This window comes from Neopsephotus bourkii, unplaced genomic scaffold (genome assembly GCF_033783945.1).
Source record: "Neopsephotus bourkii isolate Nb327-2 ecotype Australia unplaced genomic scaffold, CSIRO-AGI_Nbou_v1 NB_1131, whole genome shotgun sequence".
In the NCBI taxonomy this organism is placed as follows: Eukaryota; Metazoa; Chordata; class Aves; order Psittaciformes; family Psittacidae; genus Neopsephotus; species Neopsephotus bourkii.
The window spans coordinates 363,371-388,525 of record NW_026901617.1 but is presented as its reverse complement, the minus strand read 5'-3'; the positions used below and the strand labels follow the sequence as shown (position 1 = coordinate 388,525).

The 25,155-nt window shown below is 41.7% G+C and overlaps 2 protein-coding genes across 3 annotated transcripts; both read left to right on the top strand.

Moving 5' to 3' along the window:
* Positions 1-5,547: 5,547 nt before the first annotated feature.
* On the top strand, positions 5,548-17,074 carry RIOK2 (RIO kinase 2). 2 transcript variants are annotated; one of them, XM_061362610.1, is made up of 10 exons: positions 5,548-5,663; positions 6,297-6,435; positions 7,062-7,178; positions 8,660-8,835; positions 10,021-10,109; positions 13,636-13,827; positions 14,244-14,336; positions 15,260-15,784; positions 16,180-16,276; positions 16,780-17,074. In XM_061362610.1, the coding sequence occupies exons 1-10, from the start codon at positions 5,598-5,600 to the stop codon at positions 16,939-16,941; spliced, it is 1,656 nt and encodes a 551-aa protein (XP_061218594.1). In that variant the 5' UTR covers positions 5,548-5,597; the 3' UTR covers positions 16,942-17,074. The 2 variants fall into 2 exon arrangements, with proteins under 2 accessions (XP_061218594.1, XP_061218593.1); XM_061362609.1 differs by having other exon boundaries at positions 6,297-6,519.
* A 3,511-nt stretch (positions 17,075-20,585) lies between these two features.
* Positions 20,586-22,657, top strand: EMC4 (ER membrane protein complex subunit 4). The gene is made up of 6 exons (XM_061362627.1): positions 20,586-20,648; positions 20,760-20,986; positions 21,089-21,188; positions 21,337-21,490; positions 22,304-22,464; positions 22,578-22,657. Exons 1-6 carry the CDS (start codon positions 20,586-20,588, stop codon positions 22,611-22,613), a joined length of 741 nt encoding a protein of 246 aa, XP_061218611.1. The 3' UTR covers positions 22,614-22,657.
* Positions 22,658-25,155: the final 2,498 nt, after the last annotated feature.

Below are 25,155 nucleotides of genomic sequence, written 5' to 3'. Positions count from 1 at the left end.
TGCTCCTGTTAAAACTTTTCAAAAGACTTCTAAAAATACAATTTTTTTAAATAAAATGCAAATTCTAAAAATTAAATATTAAAAGGATAAACAGAAACTAAAAAAAAGCAGGCATTCAAATTTGTATTATACAGATACCCAAATCGCAGTTTTCCTTTTGATAAGAAAATGTTTGGTCTTTGTGATGTATGTTTTATTTTCAGTGTCAAGTTGATGTTAATTTTAACTACTTGCTTTCCCTAAGTATCCTTCATTCTTGAAGAGATGTAAGAAAATTATCTGGGGGGAAAAAACAACCAAAACAAACATCACAAGCAAAAACCCAACAAATACTATTTCAACCCAAAACAAACATCACAAGCAAAAAACCAACAAATACTATTTCAAGCTAATTCTTGAAGAGACATAAGGAAATTATTTATTTATGAAAAAACATTAATAATTTCAAACTAGTTTCTGATAGTAAAGTTTTCTGCATTTTGTTTAGAACTGATTATTCTTACTAGTCTGAGAGTCTACTATGATTCTCTTAGCAGCAATATTGCTATAAATCTATATTAAAACAATTAAGAGATATTAAAAAAAAAAAAACAAAAGAAGAAAGTAAGTGTATCAGGAATTATGTTTATATTAAAAGAAACAAAACAAAACCCTACCTTAGTTGCAGTAGTAGATGGAGTGGTCTAAGGAAATAAAACCACAGACCCACAAGAGCATTATTAGAATGGAGGACAAAAATACATTTATAATACTGCTCTTCTTTTCTCCAAACCCATGCAGAGTAGAATTAAGGATACAACTTAAAATGCATATAAATAGATCCTACCAATGGCTTTCTTGGAAACCTTATTACACTAAAGGAATATATTTCATTAATTCTATTTATAAAAAGAGTCAAGCAAATAATCAGAATGTTACAATCTACCTCAATTTCAATTAATTTACTGACCCAATTGCAAGACACACATATTCATACATCTCTCTACAAGAAAGTTATGTAGACACAATGTACTTAAATCCAGCAGATACTAGTATTTTTATTAAATGTGGACTTGTCATGCTAAATAGCCGCCAAACAAGAATGGCAAGGGAAAGAAGCTGGAGAGATGTTATACAGAACAGAACCCCAGGGCTGATTTTGGGTAAAATGTTATAAAACAGATGTCAAATCCCACTGCCTCCTTGTGCTCACAAGAAGGAAATAGTCCCCTGCTCACTCCCTGCTTGGTGCTGCAGCCTCAGATGTCCCTCATGGCTGCTCTTGTTTCTTGATTGAATACACACAGGGAAGCCCTTTTTCTCCTCAAGCCCTGTTGACCAGCCCAGAGACCTGAACTGGCACACAATGGGGACAGAGGACACTGGCAAAAGCACCTAGTCAGGGGAAAGTGCATTATCACTGGTATTAGGTCTCCTGATTAGCACTGCTGCCTTTTGAGACCTCACCCCCTTATAAAAAAAAAAAAAAAAAAAAATGGAGAAAAACCACAGCAGTTCTGGAAAGAACAGCATTCATCAGAGTTTAGACTCTCAAACTAGAACAAGCGGGAAAGCAAGTCCAAAAGGCTTCAAAGAGCCTTCCATACTACCCATATGGCTGCACATCATAAAAAGCTCCAAGACTCTTCAGTTAAAAAAACCTAAAAAGCTCAAGAAACTAGTGTGTTACAGAAGGCAGAAGGAGCCTGCAGACACAAGGATCAAGTTCAATATGCAAGAATGGACCAAAGGGTTCTAAAGAGGTAAATTCCATATCAAATTGCCAGCTCAGGCCTGAAATTCCATTGAAAATAATGAAAATTTTGCCTAAACACTATTATGTATGGTATGACTATTCTAGTTGACAGATAAGAAACCACGCAAAACTGAAGAAAATTTAGCACATTCATGATGATCCATTTTTTCCAATCTAGTCAAATGTAACACTAACCTATACTCCAGGATTATTTGCAGCAATCCATACTTTGAAAGGAATAGATATCTTAGTAGCTGAAAAATTCGGAAGTAAACATTAGATACATATGCCCGCAATCCTAATGCAAATACAATTTCATTACTTCCTCATTTTCTTCCACTTGATAGCTATTTTTTCTGTTTTGTCAATATTTTTTTTTTGAGTCATGAAAGATTTGAAGGAAGAAGAAAAAAATTACATCTGAAATGCAACATGAAATAGCAATAGTGATTTATAACCTGGATGCTTCCGATAACTTGCCACTTTAGCATGCCAAGGTGGATTCTTTAAAAAAACATGGGAAAATAAATATTTGAGAGTATGTCCTATTCTAACTTATCCCTTTAGTCTGCATTGTTAACAAAAGGAAAACATACATTGAACCCTATGAGAAAGTGTCTGAAGAATCACTGGAATTCAAGTTGGCTTTGCTCACATCAGGGAATACAGGTATCGTACCCATCAGATTGAACAGAACTGCATTTACAGGAAAAAGCAACAGTAAAAAATCTGTGAAGTAGTCATGGGGTCTGAACGTGCTCAGAAACTAACTCAACAAGACTATAAGTAAAACACATCATGTGTTTTACAACATGTGGCGTTTTCAAACCTTATATCAAACTAGAGCTTTTGGGGATTTATAAAAATACAAATAAAAAAAGTATTTGTGCCTTTACAAATACTTTTGACCAGCTCAAATTTGGTCATCTTTCTGGCCAGAACACCAACTACTGTGAATCCACTCTAGACAACATCCAACCACAAGGAGAACTAAGGGGAAAAAATACCTGTGGAATGTCACTCCTCCTGATTTCAATGGCAGCAGAAAAACATAACTGCCTCCAGACCCCAAGTGAACCTATGCATACAGATTTCTAGAGGCACCGTGTTCTCATCAGGACCAAGAGAAAGAAGAAACAAAGAGTGTTCAAAAGCCACAACCACCATACTTTGAATTACAGGGCTTTCCTGAACTATCTACTGACAGTTGTGAAAAAACCCCACAACATTTAGCCCAGAAAAATGCATATTTTAAAATGTCTAGAGTGACAACAAACTTTGGCCTTCAAAGGTTTTTAATTACTTGGTTGTTGAAAAGTTCTCTTGCCTAAGTCCAGGAACCAAAAGTAGTATTCAAGAGACAATTGAAAGCAATTCCCCTTTTAAATTTCTATTTAACTATCCTCGTTCAAGAAGGAAGGCAAGCATTGCCTTCTAGAGGAAATTATTACTGTCTGGAAATTGTGCTACAGCAGAGGAACGTCTAGACCTTATCCTCCTTGTCCTATCACTACAGTCCCTAATGAATGATGGTGTGGTTTGTGTTTTTAACAACGGAGTCTGAATAGCTGACTAAACAGCTACTCTGAGAAAGATTTATGAGTGTTAAGCATTCTATGTCATTTAATTAGAATGGGAAAGTTCCCATGTTACCTACTCTGAAAACTACCCTACTTTAACTGTCTTCCAGGAGGGTATTTTCAGCCATGATGAGGGAATGGATCACAGCTAGACCTCACACATACTGCATGAGCTACAACTTTGATGCAAAGTGAGCTGTCTGACCACCAACTTACATTCATAAAGTGACCAAACACCTCCTCAACAAGTGCCAAATGCTGACTTGGAATTCCAGGTATAAACGTGTAGGTAAAACACAGCAATTGCTGTGGGCTCCTTATACATACAGTAACCACTTTTTCCCTTGTTAGTAATTCAGACATATTACAAGTTACCTAAACTAGAAACTGTAGCACTGCCACAAACTATCCCCTAAAGAGTTATTATGAATTTTCATTTTAAAAGCAACTCCTGACACAATGAACTCATAAGCATTCATATCTGTCTTGAGAACAGTAGTTCTCCAAAACTGCTATCGAAGAGCCTACTACATGAACTGTGCTGTTCAAACCTTATATTCAACTAGAGCTTTTTGAGGATTTATAAAACTACCTTCAGAAAGGAACGTGCAGCATTTGTACACCTGGCATAGACTTTCCTAATCATTAGAAAAGTTTTTACAAATAACCGGGGTTTTTGTACCGATTTATTCACATACACAAGCACATATGAGTCAAAGTTTAAAAATATAAAAAATGCTATTTTGCTATTGATATTCTTCCTGATAAAGGCACTATCACCTTAGAAGTACACTGACCAGACAAAAATAACCGTATTTTTACAGCACTCATTAACTTTGTTATATGAGTGCAGACTTCTAGAGGACACTTTTTTTCATGGTTGTAATTTTAAGCTCGCAAGCAATTTTCAAGAAAGATTCAATTATTTTAACTGTTTGTACTGGGAATTTAACATCTCAGTTTACGTGTTAAACTTTCTAGAGACCTCCTTGTAAGTTCAGAATGTATTTGTGCTGTACAGAAGTGATTCTATATTAAGAATATGCAAAGTATCTGAAGGACAGTAGCAGTAGCTCATACTAGAGACAGACAGAAGGGAAATCTTTAAAGTTACTATTCTGTGTTAAGGGCAATGAAAATGAAGTTCTGGTAAGACATATGATTACTACAGAGGTATATTCAGTCTCTTAACTAACAGTTTCTTAATTAAGTAATTGTACAGTGGGTTAATGTCTTCATTTTTTTGCCTTCAGATACCTCATTTGGAAACTCATCTTGCAATCACATGCTCCTGGTGTTTCTAGCATAAAGATGTTATAGAGCCATCACATCTTCTAAGGCTTCCCAGCAAACCTTGCAGAAGAAATTCCAGACAGCAAATCAGAATGTATCATTATGAGAACACAGATTAAATGAAAATAGTATTAATTAAAAAAACCTACCCCAAACAAAAATACATACAGTACTTCCTCCAAAAACAAACACCCCCCCAAAAAAAAAAAAAAAACAAAACAAAAAACAACTCACCACAAACCACAAAAAATCACGACACCAAAAAAAAACACCCTAAAACAACAGAACACCTGATACATTAAAGTCAGGTGCATTAACTGACATACATTACCTAGCCAACACATCATAGAATCATGTAGGTTGGAAAAAACCCTTATAACCATCAAGTCCAACTTATTTCCCCCGCACTGCCAGGGCCACTAAACCATGTTACTAAGGGCTTCTTATACACGGATTTTGAACACCTCAGCGGATTGTCCCATTACCAGTTTCGTGGGCAGCCTGTTTCAATGCCTGAACACCCTTTTGGTGAAGAAATTGTTTCTTATACCCAGTCTAAACCTCCCCTGGAGCAGCTTGAGGCCATTATCTCTTCTCCTATTGTTTTTTCCTGGAGTGAAGAGTCCACCACCTCCTGCCTCTATCCTCCTCTCACGTAGTTGTACAGAGCGATGAAGTCCCCCTGAACCTTCTCTTTTCCAGTCTAAACAACACCAACTCCGCTATCTGTTGTCATCACACGTTTACCCCAGGCACTTCCCCGGCTCCGTTACCCCCCCACCCCCCGACCCGCTCCCCCACCGATGACAAACACCACTGCCAGGACCCACGCACACAACCCCTCTGCTTGGGCGGTGCTTGCTGCGCCGTGTCGGACTGCGCATGCGCGTGGGTGACGCGGTGGTTTCTTCACTGCGGAGGCGACTGGCTAAACCTTGTCGGCGTGAACGGGCTGTTTGTGCTGCTAACGGGTGCCGGCTGCAGCAGTCATGGGGAAGCTGAACGTGGTGATGCTCCGGTACCTTTCCAGGGACCACTTCAGAGTGCTGACAGCGGTGAGTCGGTGGGGAGGCCTGGCCGAGGAGGCGGGCAGGAAATGAGGCCTGGCCCAGGCCTGCTCACGGAGTTCCGCATGGCTGGTTAGTTAAGCAGGGTTGGGCGCGCAGCATGCGTTCATGGAGGACGCAGACGGCAGCGGAAGAAAGGCTGCAGGAGAATGGTTCTCGCCGCTTTGCCGAGGGGTCCGGTTTGGCGTTTCCCAGTGAGGTCGTGCTGGTCTGGTCTTCCTCTGACCACCGTGAAGGGATTATTAACACTGGGGCTGCCCAGGTGGTATAAGGTCAGCAGTTTCTCCACACATGCTGTTTGCTACTGACACCTGAAGTATTAGTGGAAAGGCAAACTGAACCATGATTGTAAGTATGGGAAAAGAGTCTCATTTCAGAAATGTAGAACTCCTGAGAATGAAATCTAATAAGCTATTCATCTTCTATTCAGTACTGTAGAAATTTAAAGGCAGAATTATTTGAAGGATATCAAGGGACAGTAGTGCATATTAAAGGTTTGGTCAAGTAATTAAAAAAGTAAAAATTTATCTGTGGAAATCGATTTTAGTCTCAAGTGGGATCTGTTATTACTCCATTGTTGAACACAGGATCTAACAAGTCTATTTTTATTTATTCTTTTAGGTGGAAATGGGCATGAAAAACCATGAAATAGTTCCTGCTAGCTTAATTGCTTCCATTGCCAGCCTTAAACATGGTGGCTGCAATAAAATTTTGAGAGAGTTGGTGAAACACAAACTTCTAGCTTATGAACGAACTAAAAGTGAGTTTGAATTTTGTATTGGATTCCCTCTCTTGTTCTGTCCCCAATGTCTCACAGTGGTAATTGCAGAAGTACCACAGCTTGGTACGTGTGAGCATCCAGAGCACTTGCTAGGCTTACCTTCTGGACCTACCCTGGAGAAATGGATTTGTGCAGCACCAAATGTTGTAGCTGTCTGCTGAGTTGCTTATGCCTGTAAGGATGACAGAAAAAGATGAACCGTTAACTTTATTTTCTGAAAAGTCATGAAAAATAGAAGAATCATCAGTTAAGACAGCGTTCAGTTGTGCAAAGTAATCAACCCAAATCCCAGATCCCTGCTGTTTCTCTTATATGCATATCTTCCAAAATGTTCCTTGTGTTTTCCCAGGCTATATAAAATACTACCATTGCCTCTGTTAGAGAGGGGCTGATGGCATGTTTGTCATTTGCCCATTTGTCAATTTTCATAAACCTGCAGGAATTTAAACTTTTTTACCATTCTGTCAGAGCGAACTGATGTTAGCCTATGGGTGAAATATTACTTGGATGTAGTGCACTGTAAGCTAAAAGAAGACTAAATTGAGACTTACTTTAATTGTAATGTATACATAATGAGAAATGTGTTGTATTTTATTCTTACCTAGCTGTGCAGGGTTATCGGCTAACTAATGCAGGATATGATTACCTTGCTTTGAAAACTCTGTCTTCTCGACAAGTCATAAATTCTGTTGGAAACCAGATGGGTGTTGGCAAAGAATCAGGTAATTAAAAAAATAAATAAGTAAGCACACCTGGAATGTTGCATATATTTTGCTAGAAACCGGGCGAGCTTTACTCTGGAGAGTCACATCAGTTAATCTGTCAAACACGAAGATTTGTGGTTCACTAGTTGAAGTGCTATGTGAGGCTTCTGGCTGCATTTGAGTATTTCTTCACAAGAGTGTTCTACTTTGACCACTGTGTCTGATTCTTAGTTCATCCCGTAAAAGGTACTTCACATGCAGATGCTGTTTGTCTCTGTCCTGGATTGGCTGGGATACAATTATTTTTCTTCCTAGGAGCTGGTACAGTGACGTGTTTTTGCTTTAGTCTGAGAACAGTGCTGATAAAACACCAGTGACTTGTTGCTCAATAGCTTTTACCCTGATCAGGGACTTTTCAGCCTCTCATGCTCTGCCAGTGAGAAGGGACACAAGAAGCTGGGAGGGAGCAGAGACAGGACACCTGACCCAGACTAGCCAAAGGAGTGTTCCATACCCGAGCATGTCATGCTTGGTATAGAAATCAGGGAGTTAACTGGGAGGGAGTGATCATTGCTTGAGTCAGTGGATTGTAAGCAATTGTATTGGGCATCACTTGTGTTCATTGGGGTTTGTTTTTGTTCTGTTTTTTTTTTTTTTTCCCTATTAGTTTGATATATCTCTCCTTGTTATTTCCCTTATTATTACTACTAGTGGTATTAGTATTATATTTTACTATATTTCAATTATTAAGCTGTTTTTATCTCAACTGGTGGTTTTAAGTTCTTTTGATTCTCCTCTCCATTCTGCCTGGGGAGGGGGAAGAGAGGGGTGAGCAGGATGCTGCCTGGTGCTTAGTTGCTGGCTGGGTTTAAACCATGAGAGTCTCATGGTTTGTGAAGAGTTTTGGACCATTTTGGCAAAAAGATAATTAATCTTTTTTGTCCCACTTAAGTCTATTTTACTTTACTATCTTAAAACTATTGTAGTACTTTACTGGTTCATATCATGTTCATGTTGATGTTTATTTGATAGAGCGCATAACTTGCGTAATTGAAGAATGAGAAGGTGATTATTTGGGACAAATGGTAGAAATAAAACATAGGGTATTTGTTAGCCATGTTTAAATTCAGAGGCTGGTCCCTTGGGTTGTTTGTCAAATCCGTAGGAAAAAAGGTGGCTCTTCCCGAGTGTGATTAAGAACAGCAGTATCTGCCCTAGATTGCTTATACTTGTTATTTGCTGTGCAGATAGCCTGGGGATGTTAACATGAGTATAGGAATGGTAGAATCTAGGGCTACATAAGATGTTTCAGATCACATCGATATTTTTTCTAATAGGGTACCCTGTAGCTGTCTGTACTAACTGTAGTAGAACTGTCCATGCCAGAAATAGTAATTGTGGGAAGTGACGTAGCAAACTATTGCTGCACCTTTTCAATCAGATACTAGCTTGCTGGATATCATTTATTTCTTAGATCTATGCCGTTATGTGCCTTGCAGATATTTATATTGTTGCAAATGAAGAGGAACAACAGTTTGCATTGAAATTACATAGGCTTGGAAGAACTTCCTTTCGCAATCTGAAAAATAAACGTGACTACCACAAGCACAGACATAAAATGTCATGGCTGTATTTATCCCGGCTAGCAGCAATGAAGGAGTTTGCCTATATGAAGGTAGGTGACCACTCACACAATATCAACAGTGGTGTAATAGACTGGAATATACTTTTCTGTCTTTTGATCAGTTTATATTTGCAGTGCTTGTAAGATTTACACTTTTTTTTTGTCCCCAGTGGACTTAACATATATGCCTCTGAATTTCAGTGCTGAATGTCTTTTATACTTTCCATTGACAAAATGAAGCTTTGTCACAGAAATCATACAATAGTAAGGGTTCGAAAGGACTTTAAGATAATACAGTTCCAACGCCCCCTGCCACGGGCAGGGACACCTTGCACAAGCCTCTGTCCAACCTGGCCTTGAGCACTGCCAGGGGTGGAGCATTCACAGCTTCCTTGGGCAACCCATTCCAGTGGCTCACCACTCTCACAGTAAAGAACTTCCTCCTTATTAATCTAAACTTCTCCGGTTAAAGTTTGGACCTGTTAACCCTTGTCCGACCACTACAGTCCTGTGGAACAGAAGCAGGTGTCATGAAAAAGTTTCAACAATTGTTACTTAGGGATAGACAATTTATGTATCACCAGTTCTGCTGTTTTTCCTTTAACATTTATTGCATAAGCTTGCAAAAAACACCTTAAAGTAAGGAAATTTAGTTATTTGGCAGAATTACTGGGAGTTTTTTTGTTCAGCTATCATTCTTTTTTTTTTTTTTCCTTTTTCCTAATTTCCCTTGTTTACAGTTGTTCCTGTGTTGTTGTGGAAAATCTTTCAATCTAGACAGGTGTTCTGATCTGAAAAGGCATGCTTTGTTCTATATTCTGGGAAAAGATTGCATTTCCAAGCATATGTTGTTACTCAGATTTTTTTTTTTTTTACCTGCTTTAAAAAAATAGATGTTCTACAGTGATTGAAAGTTAATAGTGAAAAACATGATTATTTATAAAAATCTAGTTTTTTCTCCTCCTTTTGTCCTATTCAACAGATCTAGATATATTTTCTTCTTTCTCTTAATAAGCACACTTAGTGTCTAAATTTAGGATTATTTTTTTTTTTTGCAGCAAAAGCTGAAATGGCTGTTACACAGTCTTCCTTCTTAAGTGTGTCACGATGTATCCAGTTAGCATTTGAGTAATGTATGGTGCCTCCACAGTAACATTTATCTTAGGTGGAAGTTTGTCAATATATATAATGTTTTCTTAACTATTTAATTTTAATTTTTTAATGTACTGTCTCCAGGCTTTACATGACAGAAATTTTCCTGTTCCAAAACCCATAGACTACAACAGGCATGCAGTTGTTATGGAGCTTATTGATGGCTATCCTTTGTAAGTACTGAAGCTTGAATTCTCTATCTTATTAAACCCTAACAGTGTTAAGTTCCATAAAGTAACAGGGTGAGGTTTTTTTCATTGTCACGTGAGTGGATTCTGACTTCACAATGCAGAATAATGTTCTCTAACCCACACTTACTAGTGTTCTGCTTAACTTGTAGTCTTTCTTCTCTTATCTTTTTCTTAAGAGAAATTGTTTTTTTCTTAGTCCAGAGAAACTAGTGAAATTTACTAATTTTTTTAAGAATAGAGTAAAAGAGTAGCATGACACAGATTAGTATTCCAACCGTTTCCTACACAGAAACCACATATTTTGTATGTTACTGGATATGTACAATATTGAATATAGTATCCTTCAAGTTCTGAGCTCCAGTTTGTGATCCTTGCTCTGGTAGTTCGGGTAAAGTTATAATTTAATGGTTTAGAACTTCTGCTCTGTTTATGTATAATCTGGTTCTGCTCCTCCAAAACAGATTACTTTGCATGAGTTGTTCAACATCTAGGAAAATTAAATATCTTTGATGTTTGAGCGTAAAGGGATGGTTTGTTCTGTTTGCAAAACAGAATGCAAAAGGCCTATATAGTTGATATAATGTAGAATAACTTAGGTACTTATCCAGAGGCTTAAAGTGTAATTCTAGAACTGACAAATCCATGCTCTTGTATAGTAACCAAGATCTAAAGCGGTCAGTTTAATCAAAAGGGAATTAATCCCAAAGTATAAGAGTATGAAGAGTAACATGGAAGAGACTTCATTATATTTTCTCCCCACCTTCATTTTTTTTTAAATAACTCCACATCTGTCATATACATAGAGCACTTCCATGTTGACATCTGCAATGGAAGTTTACCATGCTTTGCCTGTTTCGTGACTCTAACTTGGAGGTAAGGATTGGATGAGAATTATTTCAAATATACCAACATTAAATAATCTCCAAAAAGTTGGAAGGATTACAGCAAGTTTTTCTGTTGTCCATTGCCTGTGTTGAAAAACTAGTGCAGAGTTGGTGACCTTGGTAAACGGTTGTTACGCTGTCTTTGACAAGTACAACCTTATTCAAAGTTCTGGCAAATTGGTCTCAGTTTTTCTTAGCCTACCTCTTTATTTCACATTTCACAGAACCAGAGAGTGTTTGAGGTTGGAAGGGACCTCTGGAGCTCATGTAGTCCAGCCTTGCTGCTTGAGCAGGACCACGCAGAGCTGGTTGTCAGGGACCATGCCCAGATGACTCTTGAGTATCATTAAGGAGGGAGACTCCACAACTTCTTTGGGCATCCTGTGCCAGTGCTCAGTCACACCCACAGCGGCAAAAGTGTTTCCTATGTTCATACAGATTCTTCTGTGTTTCAGTGTGTGCCTATTGCTCTTGTCCAGTCACTGGGCATCACTGAAAAAAGCTTGGTTTTGCCCTCTTTACACCCTCCCTTCTTCAGGTGTTTATATACATTGATTGGATCCCCTTGAGCCTTCTCCAGGCTGAATGGTCTCAGCTCTCAGCTTTTTCACACAGGAAAGATTCTCCAGTCCCTTAATCATTCTTGTGCCTTTTAGTTGGTCTCCAGTATTGTATGTGAAGTAATACAGTGCTCCAGGTGTCCCCTCACCAGTGAATAAAGGGGAAGCATTACCTCCCTTGACTTGCTGGCAATGGTTTGTCTAATGCAGTTAAGGATACCATCAGCCACCTTTGCAGCAAGGGCACATTGCTGACTCATATTCAATGTGGTGTCCACCGAGGACCCCCAGGTCCTTTTCTGCCAAACTGCTTTCCAGCTGAGTGACACACAGTGTGTACTGGTGCATGAGGTTGTTCCTATGTGCAGGACTTTGCACTGATCATTGAACTTTATGAGGTTCATGCTGGCCCATTTCTTGACCCCAGGTCCCTCTGGATGGCAGTACAGTCCTCTGGCATATCAGCCAAACCCAGTTTGATGATGTCTGCAAACTGCCCAATCATCCAACTCATTAATGAAGATGTTAAATGGGAACTGAAACCACTTTCAGCTTCTGGGGCTGCATTGTGAGTCACTGGTCTCCAAGGAAACTTTGTGCCCAAGCTTTCAGTTTTCAGTCTACCTCACTGTATATCTAGACTGTACATCAGCATCAGATCCTTTTCTATGAAGAACATATGTGAGGCACTGTAAAGGCCTTACTGAAGTCCAGGTAGATAATATTCACTGCTGTCCATGTCATCTAGCAGGCCAGTCAGTTCATCACAGAAATTCATGTGGTTGAATATTCTGGATGATTTACTTAATGTGCCTGACAGTGGTTTCCAGTGTTATCAGTTGCTTCACCTTTCCAAGGTTCAAGGTGAGGCTGATCAGCCTGCAGTTCGCTGATTCCTTTTTCTTGCCCTTCTTGAACATCAGTGTCATTTGCCTTTGTCCAGTCTTCAGATGCTTCTCCCAGGACTGCAGTGATAGGACGAGGGGTAACGGGTTAAAACTTAAACAGGGGAAGTATTAGATTGGCTATAAGGAGGAAGTTCTTTACTGTAAAGGTGATGAGGTGCTTGAATGGGTTGCCCAGGGAAGTTGTGAATGCTCCATCCCTGATGGTGTTCAAGGCCAGGCTGGACAGAGTCTTGGGTGACGTCGTTTAGTAGGAGGTGTCCCTGCCTGGGGCGGGGGCGGGGGGGGGGGGGGGGATTGGAACTAGGTGATCTTAAGGTCCTTTCCAACCCTAACTATTCTGTGATTCTATAATACAGACCTGTGCCTGTGAGAACAGTCACCAATTTTGGTACAAATACAAAAGGATTCAACAGAAGCCTCTTAAAGAGCAGCTGTATTTCCATTGTTCAGGCTTTGTACTGTACAAATGGTCCATTCTTATAATACTGTAGTGCTGCATTTAGATCAAAATATTTCATGATAACTGTAAATGCTGACAGTTTGTGGTACAACAAGATAACTGCCATTTTACTTGGTTTGTTTCTAAAGACATGTTACACTGAAGGTACTTTGCTTTCTCAGATACATGTTCAGCAATACTTTCAGCTTTTTTTTTTTTTCCCATAACTTGGTCTAAAAAATACATTTTTGCAAAAGAAAATGTGGAGGTTTTGAATTTCAATACAATACCTATTTTCTACTGAGACCTTAAGATGGTACCTGAAACAGGAGACATAAACATTTATGGGTCTGTTATTTAAATAATACATCATGACAGTAGTGCCTGAGAGGGAAGACAATGAGCATAAGCTGAAATGAGATTTAGTCTGGACAGACATTTTCTCCCCTTGGTGAGAGCGAGGCAGTGCCACAGTGTGCTTTGTGAGATTGCACAGTCTCCATTCCTGGAATTCTTCAAGCCACAACTGACAAAGCCCTGAGCAGTCTGGTCTGATCTCACAAGTGACTCAGCTTTTGAGGAGCTGCTTAGACTAGAGACCCAAGGACTCTTTTAGCTTGAATTACCCTGGAATTCCGTCAGATGTATTTCATGTATTTTGTCAGTATTTTGAAATTAAGTTTTTTGAGTTTCACAGTATATTATTTAACTTTTCAGGTGCCAGGTGCACCACATGGAAGATCCTGCCTCTGTCTACAGTGACTTAATGGATCTGATTGTAAAACTTGCCAATCACGGTTTGATTCATGGCGATTTCAATGAATTTAATCTCATATTGGATAATGATGACCATGTCACTATGATTGATTTCCCTCAGATGATATCAACATCACATACAAATGCTGAATGGTAGGTTCAAATTTAAAGATGTTTTCTAAGTAAATCTGACAAGTGCTCGTAACAGGAAATAGTCAACCATGATTTGTTTCATACACCTGTCTGTGATGCTTTTTCTACCATTGTTGTCATGCAGCATGAATAACATTCCAAACATAGTTTGATTTATAAATGAGTAGAAATGTCTCTTTAGGATAAATATGTAATTCACTTCTTCTCAGATAGAATGATGTTTTTCAGTTAAGAAATGCTTAGAAATAAGCTACATGCAGTTTTTTTCACTATCCTTTTGTCCTGGGATCACTAACAGAAATAATTTTCAGTGAACTCAGTAAAAGGTGAGAAATATATGGTAAAAGTTTGTTATTGCAGTAGACTTCATTACCTTGATTTTGTGCTTGTACAATTCTGTATTTTTTTCTTTTCAGGTATTTTGACAGAGATGTGAACTGTATTAAGGAGTTCTTTAAGAAACGCTTCAACTACGAGAGTGAGTTCTTCCCAGAATTCAAAGATGTCAGGTATAAATGTGTTTCCTATTTACTGGTTTTATGAGAAAAATGTGTGTCTGTGGGATACCTGTAGAAGGAAGTTAAAGAAAAAAAATGAAAATATGACCAACAGTGCATTTTTTAATTATATTTTTGTCATTCCTATTATTTCTTCTGCAACCAGAGTTACTGTAAGTGGTTTCCAGAAAGCCAGGGCATGCTTTAAAATCAGCTACTGCCTCCTTTTTCTTTCCTCTTGCCGCTAAGGAAGAAAGATCAATCCAAAAGCTTGATCCAAATGGTAAAGGATCTGGGAAATGTTACCAGTGATGCAGAATCAGTTTCTCCCATTTCTCAAAGCTATTTGACAGTTCCAGTATTTGGAGGGTTAACTTGGGTTTCAATTTTAAATTTATTTTTAAAGTGCTAGTAAATAGTGATTGCCTTGTCAAACGTTATTATGTTCAAAGTTTCATCCTAATGTCTTTTGTCCCTTTTGAAAAATAATTTTCAACTTATTTTAAGACTGAGCCTGTTGGAATTAAAAGGGTTTTATTTCATTCTGAGCACTTTCTCAATGTAGGACCCCACTTGAATCAGTCTCTGTGTGTCCTTTATTCTTCTGTTTACTTAAACATAATCTGAACCTAAAGCCAGATTGTATTCCTGCTAACATAAAATAATTTCCTATAAATAAATAAACAAATAAGTGCTGGTTTTGAAGATGGAGTAATTTTCTATTTGTTTTTCTCAGGTCACATTCTGTTAATACTTTACCTAAGCAAAGCTTAACACTATCATCTGGTGTTTTGTAGGTTTTGACAAGAGCATGCCCTCTTTGTTAGTAGTATGTGTAATTACAGTCTAGTTTGATTAGTAATTTTAATCCAAAATGTAGCATATTGGTAGCTTGATGAATCAGCTTATCAGAAGAAAACATACTTCTTTTACAGGAGAGAGTGTTCCCTTGATAGAGAGATTGCTGCCAGTGGTTATACAAAAGAAATACAGGAAGATGGTGAACTGCTTTACTCACAAAGTTCTGATGAGGATGATAACACAACAGAGGCATCAGAATTTGTAGAAGATGCTGAAAATAAGCTCGACTTCTTCAGCAAAGATAAAGAAAATAATGCAGACTTCATGTCTGAAGTGGGTGATTTCTCTGGAAGCAGAACCTCTGACCACTGGTATAACAATGAAGAGGCTGACACAACTGAAAGTAGTGAAAATACACAAAGGCTGGATATGTCAAAGTTAAGTTCAGCCTTAGAAAAAGCTGAAGAGCAAACCATGCTTTGGAAGTCCGACAAAAGTGCAGAGAGTTCTACAGTTGCTTTTTTTAAGGGAAAAAGCAAAACTGATAATGCTGCTGAAGTAAAAAGTAAGACAGGTGAAAGAAGGTGCTCTGGTGATGAAGACAAATGCCCTGATCTGGTTGACTTGTCAACTTTAAGTGAGAAATTAGGGCATAACAGGTAAAGATTCATATTTACTATCTAGGAGTGTGGTTCGTCCTCTCTCCCCAGTAAATGTAAATCTTCCAAGCAGCTCAAAAAGGACTGCTGTTTGGCTACCCTTGTTTAAACTGAAGATTAATAATTCAGTTTATTTAGAAAAAAATTGCAGTGAGTATCTTTCCTATTGATCTCGTGATAGGTAAGCTATTGATTGATACAAATTCTTCCTTTCATATAATGCCTGTTTTGAAGAACTGGTCTTAATATTTAAAATGTAATTGTTTTGTAGTACTTGCATATTCTATTGGGAGTTCTCAGATTGTATCTCAAAAAGTTAAGATTTAAATTGTGCTCATAAAGGCAAAGGACATTTATCTTGCTAGTGGAATAAATAATTTCTTTATGTTTTTTAGAAATGAAGAGAGTATCACTTACATTACTGAGCACAGAACAAGAACTGAAAGTATCACATCAGTAAGAAGTGCTGGGAGCTGCTCAACCATACCAGCAGTAAGTACTGTTGTTGTTATGTTACCATCTAGTTTACAGTCAGACCATGTTAAAATGAACATAGCTGTTAGTACCTGTGTGTAAAAATGTTCTCTAGCATTAATTATCTTTAAAGAAGGCTGTTACCATGTACCTCTCTGGTTTGCATTTCCATGCCCACAGAAAAATAGGACTCATAGTTCTGTAATTTTTTTATGGGGAATGATTTCCAGATCTTTCCTTCATGTATTGGTCTTTAGTGTTTTACCAAAGCTCTGTATCAGCATTAACAACTCTCATTTACTCAGTAAGAGGTTAATGTATGTTAATGTACTAACATATAATCAGTTCATTCACTTCTTTTGCTAGATTAATACTACTTAATTTAAAATTGGATGCTTGACTCAGGATTTAATTTGGCCTTTTTCATCTGTTAATACTGAAAATGCACTATGATTGTGTCATCTCTTAGTCCTAAATGATCTTCAGAAAGTTCTGATACTTAATTCTTTGTTTATTTGTAGGAACTGGTGAAACGGAAGGTAAAACGTCAACTGACCAAACAGCAGAAGTCTGTTCTGAGGCAACGGCTGCAAAAAGGAGAGGCAAATATTTATACCAAGCAACGTCGAGAAAATATGCAAAACATTAAGTCAAGCTTGGATGCAGCTTGTTTCTGGGAATAATTCATTAAAGCTCCTGTAGAACATGAGAAAATTCATAATGTCTACAGTTGAAAGAATTATTCCAATAACCAATAATCCTTTCATATACATAACCAAATGTTTTTCTGGAAGCTAATAAACCTTATTATGGTTACTGGGATTTTGATTGGGGGATTTTGGTTTGTGATTCTGATTGAAACTGTTGATTGTAATTTAAATTGTATAAGTAGTACTGCCAAAATCATTTAACTACAGCAATTTCCAACAATATGTTTATATATATATATATATAAATCAGTTTTGCTGTGTTCTGGGAAGCAAAGGCATCTTTTGTCTTTGGCAGAAACCGGAACAGTCTTTGTTTCAGCACATAAGCAACATCACTGGCACAGGTTACCCAAGGAAGTTGTGGCTGCCCCATCCCTGGAAGTGTTCAAGGCTAGGTTGGATGAGGCCTTGGATGACATGATCTAGTGTGAGGCACCCCTGCCTCACAACCCTCCCTGCAGGTGGGTTGGAACAAGATGATGTTAAGGTCCTTTCCAACCCTAACAATTCCATGATTCTGTGATCCTAATCAAACACTTTCTCCCCCTATATGTCAGTGTGTGTAGCAAAGAAGCAATAGGAGTGAACCCAGACATCTGCCTTTACAGGTAGTTAGCACACAACAAATATAAGCAATCCAGGAAGGTGGCCCCTATGAAAGATTTTGGACTTGGGGCAGTGTTTGGGAGAAGTGAGGAGATTCTTTAGGAATCTAGTGCATAAATGAACAGCAGAAATTCAGCCCAGGATTCAACTAATTCTGCTATGTGGACAGCTTGTGGATAAGAAGCTAGCTGTAAAAGCAAACCCAAGATGTACTGAACCTTGGAGTCTTTACAACTTGTAATTGCACAAGTTCTTCCTAATAGAAGTATTTCCTGCCCTAGTATTTGAAGACTGTGAATACCATAGATAACTACCTGACTTCCCTAACATTTTAATTGCTTTATTTATTATCTGCCACAGTCAAGATATTAAGACATAGAAGTAATTAATTACAGAATCATGGAATGGTTAGGGTTGGGAAGCACTTTAAGGTCATCTAGTTCCAACTCCCCTGCCATGGTCAGGGACACCTCACATAAGACCATGTTGCCCAAGGTTCTGTCCAGCCTGGCATTGAACACTGCCAGGGATGGAGTATTTACCTCTTTGAGCAACCTGTATCTGTGCTTCACAACCTTCACAGTGAACAACTTCTTCCTTAGATGAACCTGAACTTCCCCTGTTTAAGCTTAAACCCATTGCCAGTTGTTCTGTCACTACAGTTCCTGATGAAGAGTCTCTCTCTAGCCTCCTTGTAGGCCCTGTTCAGATACTGGAAGGCTGTTATGAGATCTCCACACAGCCTTCTCTTCTGCAGCCTGAACAGCCCCAACTTTCTCAGCCTGTCATTGAATGGGAGGTGCTCCAGCTCCCTTACCATCTTCGTGGACCTCCTCTGGACTTGCTTATTACCAGTCTCCAGCTGGATATTGAGCCCTTGACCACAACTCTGCATGTGGCCATCCAGCCAATTCGTTATCCACTGCGTGGTCCATCCATCATATTTATGTCTCTGCAGTTCAGAGACAAGGATGTCGTGTGGGTGAGTGTCAAACACTTTGCACAAGTTCAGGTAGGTGATGTCAAGTGCTTTGCCCTTTCCATCAGTTCTGTAGTACCATCATAGAAGGCCACCAAATTGCTCAGACAGGATTTCCCCTTAATGAAACTGTGTTGGCTGTCACCAACCACCTTGTCAGTTTTCCTGTGCCTTAGTATGCTTTCCAGAAGAATATGCCCCAAGAATTTGCCAGGCACAGAGATGAGACTGACTGGTCTGCAGTTTCCCAATCTTTCATTTTCCCCTTGAAAATGGGGGTTATGTTACACTTTTTCCAGTCATCAAGAATTTCACCTGACTGCTGTGTTTTTTCAAATATGACAGACAGTGGCTTAGCAACTTCATCTGCCAGCTCCTTCAAGACCTGTGGGTGGATTTCATCAGGTCCTATGGACTTGTGCACATTCAGATTCCTAATACGATCTCAAACTTGATCCTCTCCTACAGTGGGCCTAATGTCTTCATTCTCACCGTCCCTGCATCTGCCTTCCAAGACTTGGGTGGTGTGGTCAGAGCATTTGCCACTGACTGAGGCAAAGAAGTCATAAAGAACCTCAGCCTCCTCCAAATCCAGGGTAGCTAGGTGACTTGTATTTGCATGCATATCGTAAACCATAATACTATTTTAACTCCACATCACCTATCTAAACAGGTGCTGGCTGGGTTTGAAGTTTTCACTTCAGAAGATTGACTCAGATCTTTTTTCTTAAGATACTTAATTACATTCTTTGTAACATCCATCTGGTGGTAAAAATTTCTACTTGACAGCCTTGGAAATTTGGTATTGCTTTTCTTTTTCTAATAGTTTGTTCAGTCTGCTTTCTAATCGGGGTTTCTGTAAAGCTTCACAGTATCAAAACCTTAACGGTAATGTTGACACAGATGCAATTTAATATGCTGCTTCTTGGGCATAAGATGTTTTTCTACAAGTAAAGGAATGGGGGTGTGGGTTTGTTGTTTGGTTTTTTTCTATCAGACTTGAGCTTAAATGCACATTTCACATTCATTAATAACCTGGCAATAGTGTCCATGGTCAAGTCCAACCCTCGATCACAAGCCTGTCTGTATGTTCCATCTCTGTCTTGATGGCCTGAGGTGTCATGGGCCCACCAGGCTAAAAATAATTCACCCGTATGTTGCCATAATAACTAGATAAAATCAGACAAAGAAAGAAAATTTAAAAAGCTATGCATCCCATGATAGGAAATGATTCAAAACAGAAACAGGAATGAATAAAAGTATATGTATTTCTAAACAAAAGCAACATAATTAGGTTGATAAAGGAAAATAACTAAAAATATGGACAGTGAACTAATGCAGAGACCAAAAAAGCAAATTTAAAAACCAGCATAGTACACAACAGACAAAAAAGAAGTAAAAATTAGGGATGACAGCTTGATAAAAGCCGCCATGGAAAGACAATTTAAAAAACAACAGCACTACGGAAAGACACGAAACAAATAAAACCAGTGAACAGGATAAAAGTAGACATAGAAATGGTGTTTATAAAACAGGTTAAGAAAGTAAAAGAAATCGAGTAAGAAGTCAGCGCAGTAAAACTCAAAGAAAACTGGACAACCAAAGGTAAAGGACATACAAGAAAAAAGTTTAAAAATACAGACAGTGGACTAGATAAAAAGAAACACAAAAATTTTAAAATTAAGGGGGACTACGAAATAAAGGAAAAACATAAAAATAAGGACAGAAAATTCAATAAACAGAAACACAGCAAATTTTTAAAGTGATGGGGATTTTGAAAGGAAAAGACCACAAAACAGAAACTACATAGACACACATACACAAAAAAATAACAGCCATATTAAAACAGGGAAAAAAACCCAAACCACATTACCGACAGGACACAAATACAGAGCTTGATAAAAGCAGACATAGCAACAAAATCTGCAACATCCAAACGGTAAGAGAGGAATGAGTGAATGAAAAGATAGGCTAAAGGAACCAAATAAAAGAAGACTAAGATAGAAAATGCAAAAACCGAGAGCTGTAAAGAATGCAAGAAATACTAAAAAATAAAGAGCAGTGGATAAAAGCAGGCGTAACAGAGAATTTTGACGTGACGTGTTAGCCGTCAGGCAGGAAAGGGTTAAAAACGAAAGCGTGGACCCCGCAGCGTTGCCCCGCGGTCGCAAGGGTCGTGCTTGGGGACGGGTCTCTGTGCACAAAGACGCTGCCAAGGGACGAGCGCCGCCACCGCGGCTCTCCAGCCCCCCTACGGTGCACAGATCCCTGCGGGTGGGTGGCGGGCACAAGGGCTCGTTTTCCTCACGTGACTTCTCACGTGACACCCTCTCGTTCCCGGTCGGGCACTCTCAAGATGGCGGCGGCAGCGACTGCAGTCCGGGGCCGGCGCTTTAAGTGGTCGTTGGAGCTGGCGGCGGCGCCGGGGGGCCGGTGAGGCCTGGAAAGGACGGGGGGGGGGCGGGGGGAGGACACGGATTTGGTGAGGTCCATGGGTCTCCTTGTCCTCATCTGCTCCCTTCTGTCCGCATACAGGCCCCGCGGAGCCGCAGAGGGCCGTGGGCCGCTGGGGTTCGCCGAGCGGCAGCTAGGGGAGGGAGGCGTCCACGAGAGCGATAAAATCCTCATGGAGAAGGTAGGCACGGGGGGAGGAGGGAAGGAGGGACACCCGCCGGACATCTGGGTGTCCCGCGGCGGAGTAGTCCCCGTCCCACATGCCCAGGTGCTGTATGAGAGCTGTCCCGCCCGTATCATGGATGTCTGTGCTCTCTCTTTCCCTGCAGCGCTGCTGGGATGTGGCACTGGCACCGCTAAAGCAGATCCCAATGAACCTGTTCATCATGTATATGGCTGGCAACACCATCTCCATCTTTCCTGCCATGATGGTTTGTATGATGGGCTGGCGCCCACTGCAGGCCCTCATGTCCCTCTCTGCCAGTGAGTATTGCCCCGTGTGGGTGACAGCTCCCCAGGTGTCCCCACACAGCCAGCTCCTGCCACACCACACTTGCCCCACTTACCTGCTGTGGTCCACTGCCTTACATCTCCCCCAGCAAAAGTCATCCCCTCATATCCCACAACACTTGTTCCTGCAACAGCCCCTGCCCCACATATGTGGGACATTGAAACCTGGACATGGCTTTTTACAAGGGCATGGCATTACATGGCTTTAAAGTGATAGAGAAGAAATTTAGATTATATGTTAGGAAGAAATTCTTCCCTGTGAGGGTGGTGAGGCTCTGGCACAGGTTGCCCAGAGAAGCTTTGGCTGCCCCATCCCTGGCAGTGTTCAAGATCACGTTGCACAGGGCTTGGAGCAACTTGGACTAGTGGAAGATGTCCCTGCCTGTGGCAGAGGGTTGGAACTGGATGAGCGTTAACGTCCCTTTTAACCCAAACCTGTCCCACTGCAACAGTTGGCCTTGTGTCACTTACCCGCACGGGTCCCCCAGCAGTCATTCTTATGATATCATCCCTCATCAGTTTCTCCACATGTCCCAGAACAGTTGCCGCCACCCTATGCATCCCCAGCAGTCACCCCAATGTCACTTTACCACCATGCTTTCCCCTACAGTTGTCCCTAAGACAGCTGCACCCATGTTGGTCACTCCTGTGTGTTCCCCAGCAGCCACCTCTGTGCAGTCCATCCAGTGCCCCCCCCTCCCCTGTGACTCCCCACTTGTCATTACCCCTGGTCCCCAGTGGGGACAGGTCCCCCATCCTCCCCATCTCTTCCTGTCACCTCTGCAGCACTGAAGGCACTGGAGAGCTCAAGCCGACGGGCACTGCAGGGTCTGGTGTTCCTGGTGGGCAATGGGCTGGGGCTGGCACTGGCTCTCTACAAGTGCCAAGCCATGGGTTTGCTGCCCACCCGCCCCTCCGACTGGCTGGCCTTCGTTGCCCCCCCACAGGTATGCCCAGATGTCAACGTCTCCCCACCCCATTTTGCCTGATGGCAGCGTTCCCCTTGGCCTGGATACTGAGGTTCCCACACTTACCTGCTTTCTCTCTCTTCCCCCTGCAGCGGATGGAGTTCACTGGTGGGGGCCTCATCCTGTGACCCAATGTATCCACCCACCAATAAAGGTGATGGCAGGCTGGTAATACTGTTTTTGAGGAGAATTATGAAGGTTTAGGGGTGCAGCCCAAAGAGGCACTGGGACGAGTCAGAGCAAAAACCATTTTTGCTGTCTGCTGGGAACACTTGGAGTGCACTGGAGGAGCACTAAAGCCTGTGCTTGGAGTGCCCTGTGAGCTCTGGGGCATGTACTTGGGAGGCTTGGGATTCACACCGAGAGTATGCTGGAGCTGAACTCAGAGCCTTGGGGCCCATACTGGAAGCCTCAGGGCCTGTACTGGGACCACTGGGAGCCTTGGGGGTAACAATGGGAGTGCACTGGAGCTGCACTCAGAGCTTCAGGGCCCATATTAGAGTGCATAATGGGAACACCAAGAGCACACTGGGAGTGCTTGGGTCCATACTGGGATCGTACTTGGAGAGCTGCAGCCCAGGCTGGCACTGTACTGGGAACACTTGGTCTATACTGGGAACGTTTGGGCTCATATTAGGATCTTAGTTTAATTGTAGCTTCTACTGGCATCATACTCAGAGCACTGGGCCCACAGGGGGAGTCCTGGGGCCATACTGGCCTCCTAGATGAAGACCTGTGACCAAAACTGTCATTGTACTGGCAGCACTGCTGCTGTACTGGAAGTACTGGGCCCATACTGAGATCATGCTTGAAGACATGTGACTTAGGCTGGCATCATATTGGGAGCACTGACAGTATACTGGAATTGTACTTCCAGACTGGCATTGTACTGGGAACACTTGAGCTCATACTAGAACACTGAACCTGTAATGGGATCATGCTTGAAGACCTGTGGCTCACACTGGCATCATACTGGGAGCACTGGGCCCATATTAGGATGGTGGAGGGTTAGGGGTTTGCGTTCTCTGCGCCCCTTCCGCTCCCCCCTTTTGTCTCTGTTTTGCCTCTGTTTTCACCGGGTTTGTCCCAGTTTTGCTCTCTTTGTCCTGTTTGCCCATTTTCACCCTTATTCCCACTGTTCCTGCCCCAGCCACCGTAACTGTCTGGTTTTGCCCCATATTGCCTCTGTACTGCCTTCCCCTCCCCGGTTTTGACCCATTTTTCTTCATTTGTGCTGTTTCCTTCCTCTTTCCCCAATTTCCTTCATTTTTCTACTTCTGTTTTCCATAATTTCCCTCCCTTTTTCCCTGCTTTTACCATTTTTCCTGGTTCTCCTGCACTTCCACCCTTTCTTCTCCCTATTCCTGACCCATGTCCACGTATTTGTCCTCATTTTCCCAGTTTCCCCTTAAGTTTCCTCATCTCATGTCTTCCCTTGGTTTGTACCTGTTTCTGCTCTATTGCCCCATTTTACCCTATGTTCTTTTCCACTATTTCCCCTGGTTTTCTCCCTACTTTTTGCGGCACATGTTCCCCCTCTCCAGCAACCACCGATAAGTGCCAGTACACGGCCATTGCCGCCCCTCCCCCCCCATGCCCCCCTACGTCTCTCAAGTATGGCTCAGAGCCTCGTCATGATCCCTAGGATGGTCCAGACCCTTGCTTTCCAGTAGGGTCCAGTGAATCCTAGTATGTCTTAGCGCCTTCCTCAGGACTTCCAGTATAATCCAGATCCCCATTCCAGTATATTCCACTGCCACCCAGTATACCCCACTGCTCTTGTAGTGCTTGCTTTCCAGAACACCTCGCTGCCTCTCAGTGGCACTCGTAGGCTGGGGCGCCGGCAGAGGACACCCTTCTCCTACGCTGGGGCTGCGGATGGGGCGGGTGACCCTTCCCGCCTGGTCCCCCTTCTCCCAGTTGCTCTGGCCCCGGAAGCCATTCCAAGCCGGCCAGCCCCGGGACACTGCCGCCACCCTGCCTTCAGCCAAAGGACTCGGACCCTCTCAGTGGCCGCTCCTTGCCGCAGCCCGCTCCCTCAGCCGGCTCCTACCGCTCCTCCACTGCGCTCCCCCCTGCCACCCGGCACCCTCCCGCGCCATGACCCCTCCCTCAAGCACCCAGGACCACGCCCCCTCTCAGACACGCCAATCACCTGGGCACCCCGTGGCCACGCCTCTTCCCCCCGGCCTCTCTGGCCGCTGCCGAGCCCCATCTATGACAGGGGCTGTGACTCAAGCAGGACGGGCCTCAGGGGCCACCAAGGCAGCGGTGGTGGCCAAGAGGGCACTGAGGGATGTGTTAGAGACCCCACCGCGTTCCCTGTCTCAGGGCCCAGCGCCCCTGAACAGAGCCCCAGGGATAGCCCCCTGCTCCCCCCCCCCCTTACTCTGAGGCCAGTACCCGTGTGCCCACCACGGTCAAGGTCATTGGTGGCCTTGGCACTCAGAGACATGATGGCAGCACAACCTGAAGGGGGTATGTGATCCCTGACATCTCCCTTTTACCACCAAGTGTGACCGTAGGTTTACACCAGGCCTGACCTGCAACCTCCCCTCAGGGTCGTTAGACTGGTTAAACAGTACATTTTGGCATCTCTGAATTTTGAATTTCAGCATGTGACTTTTTTTTTTTCAGACAGTGGTATTTTCATTTTTCCCAAAATTTTCA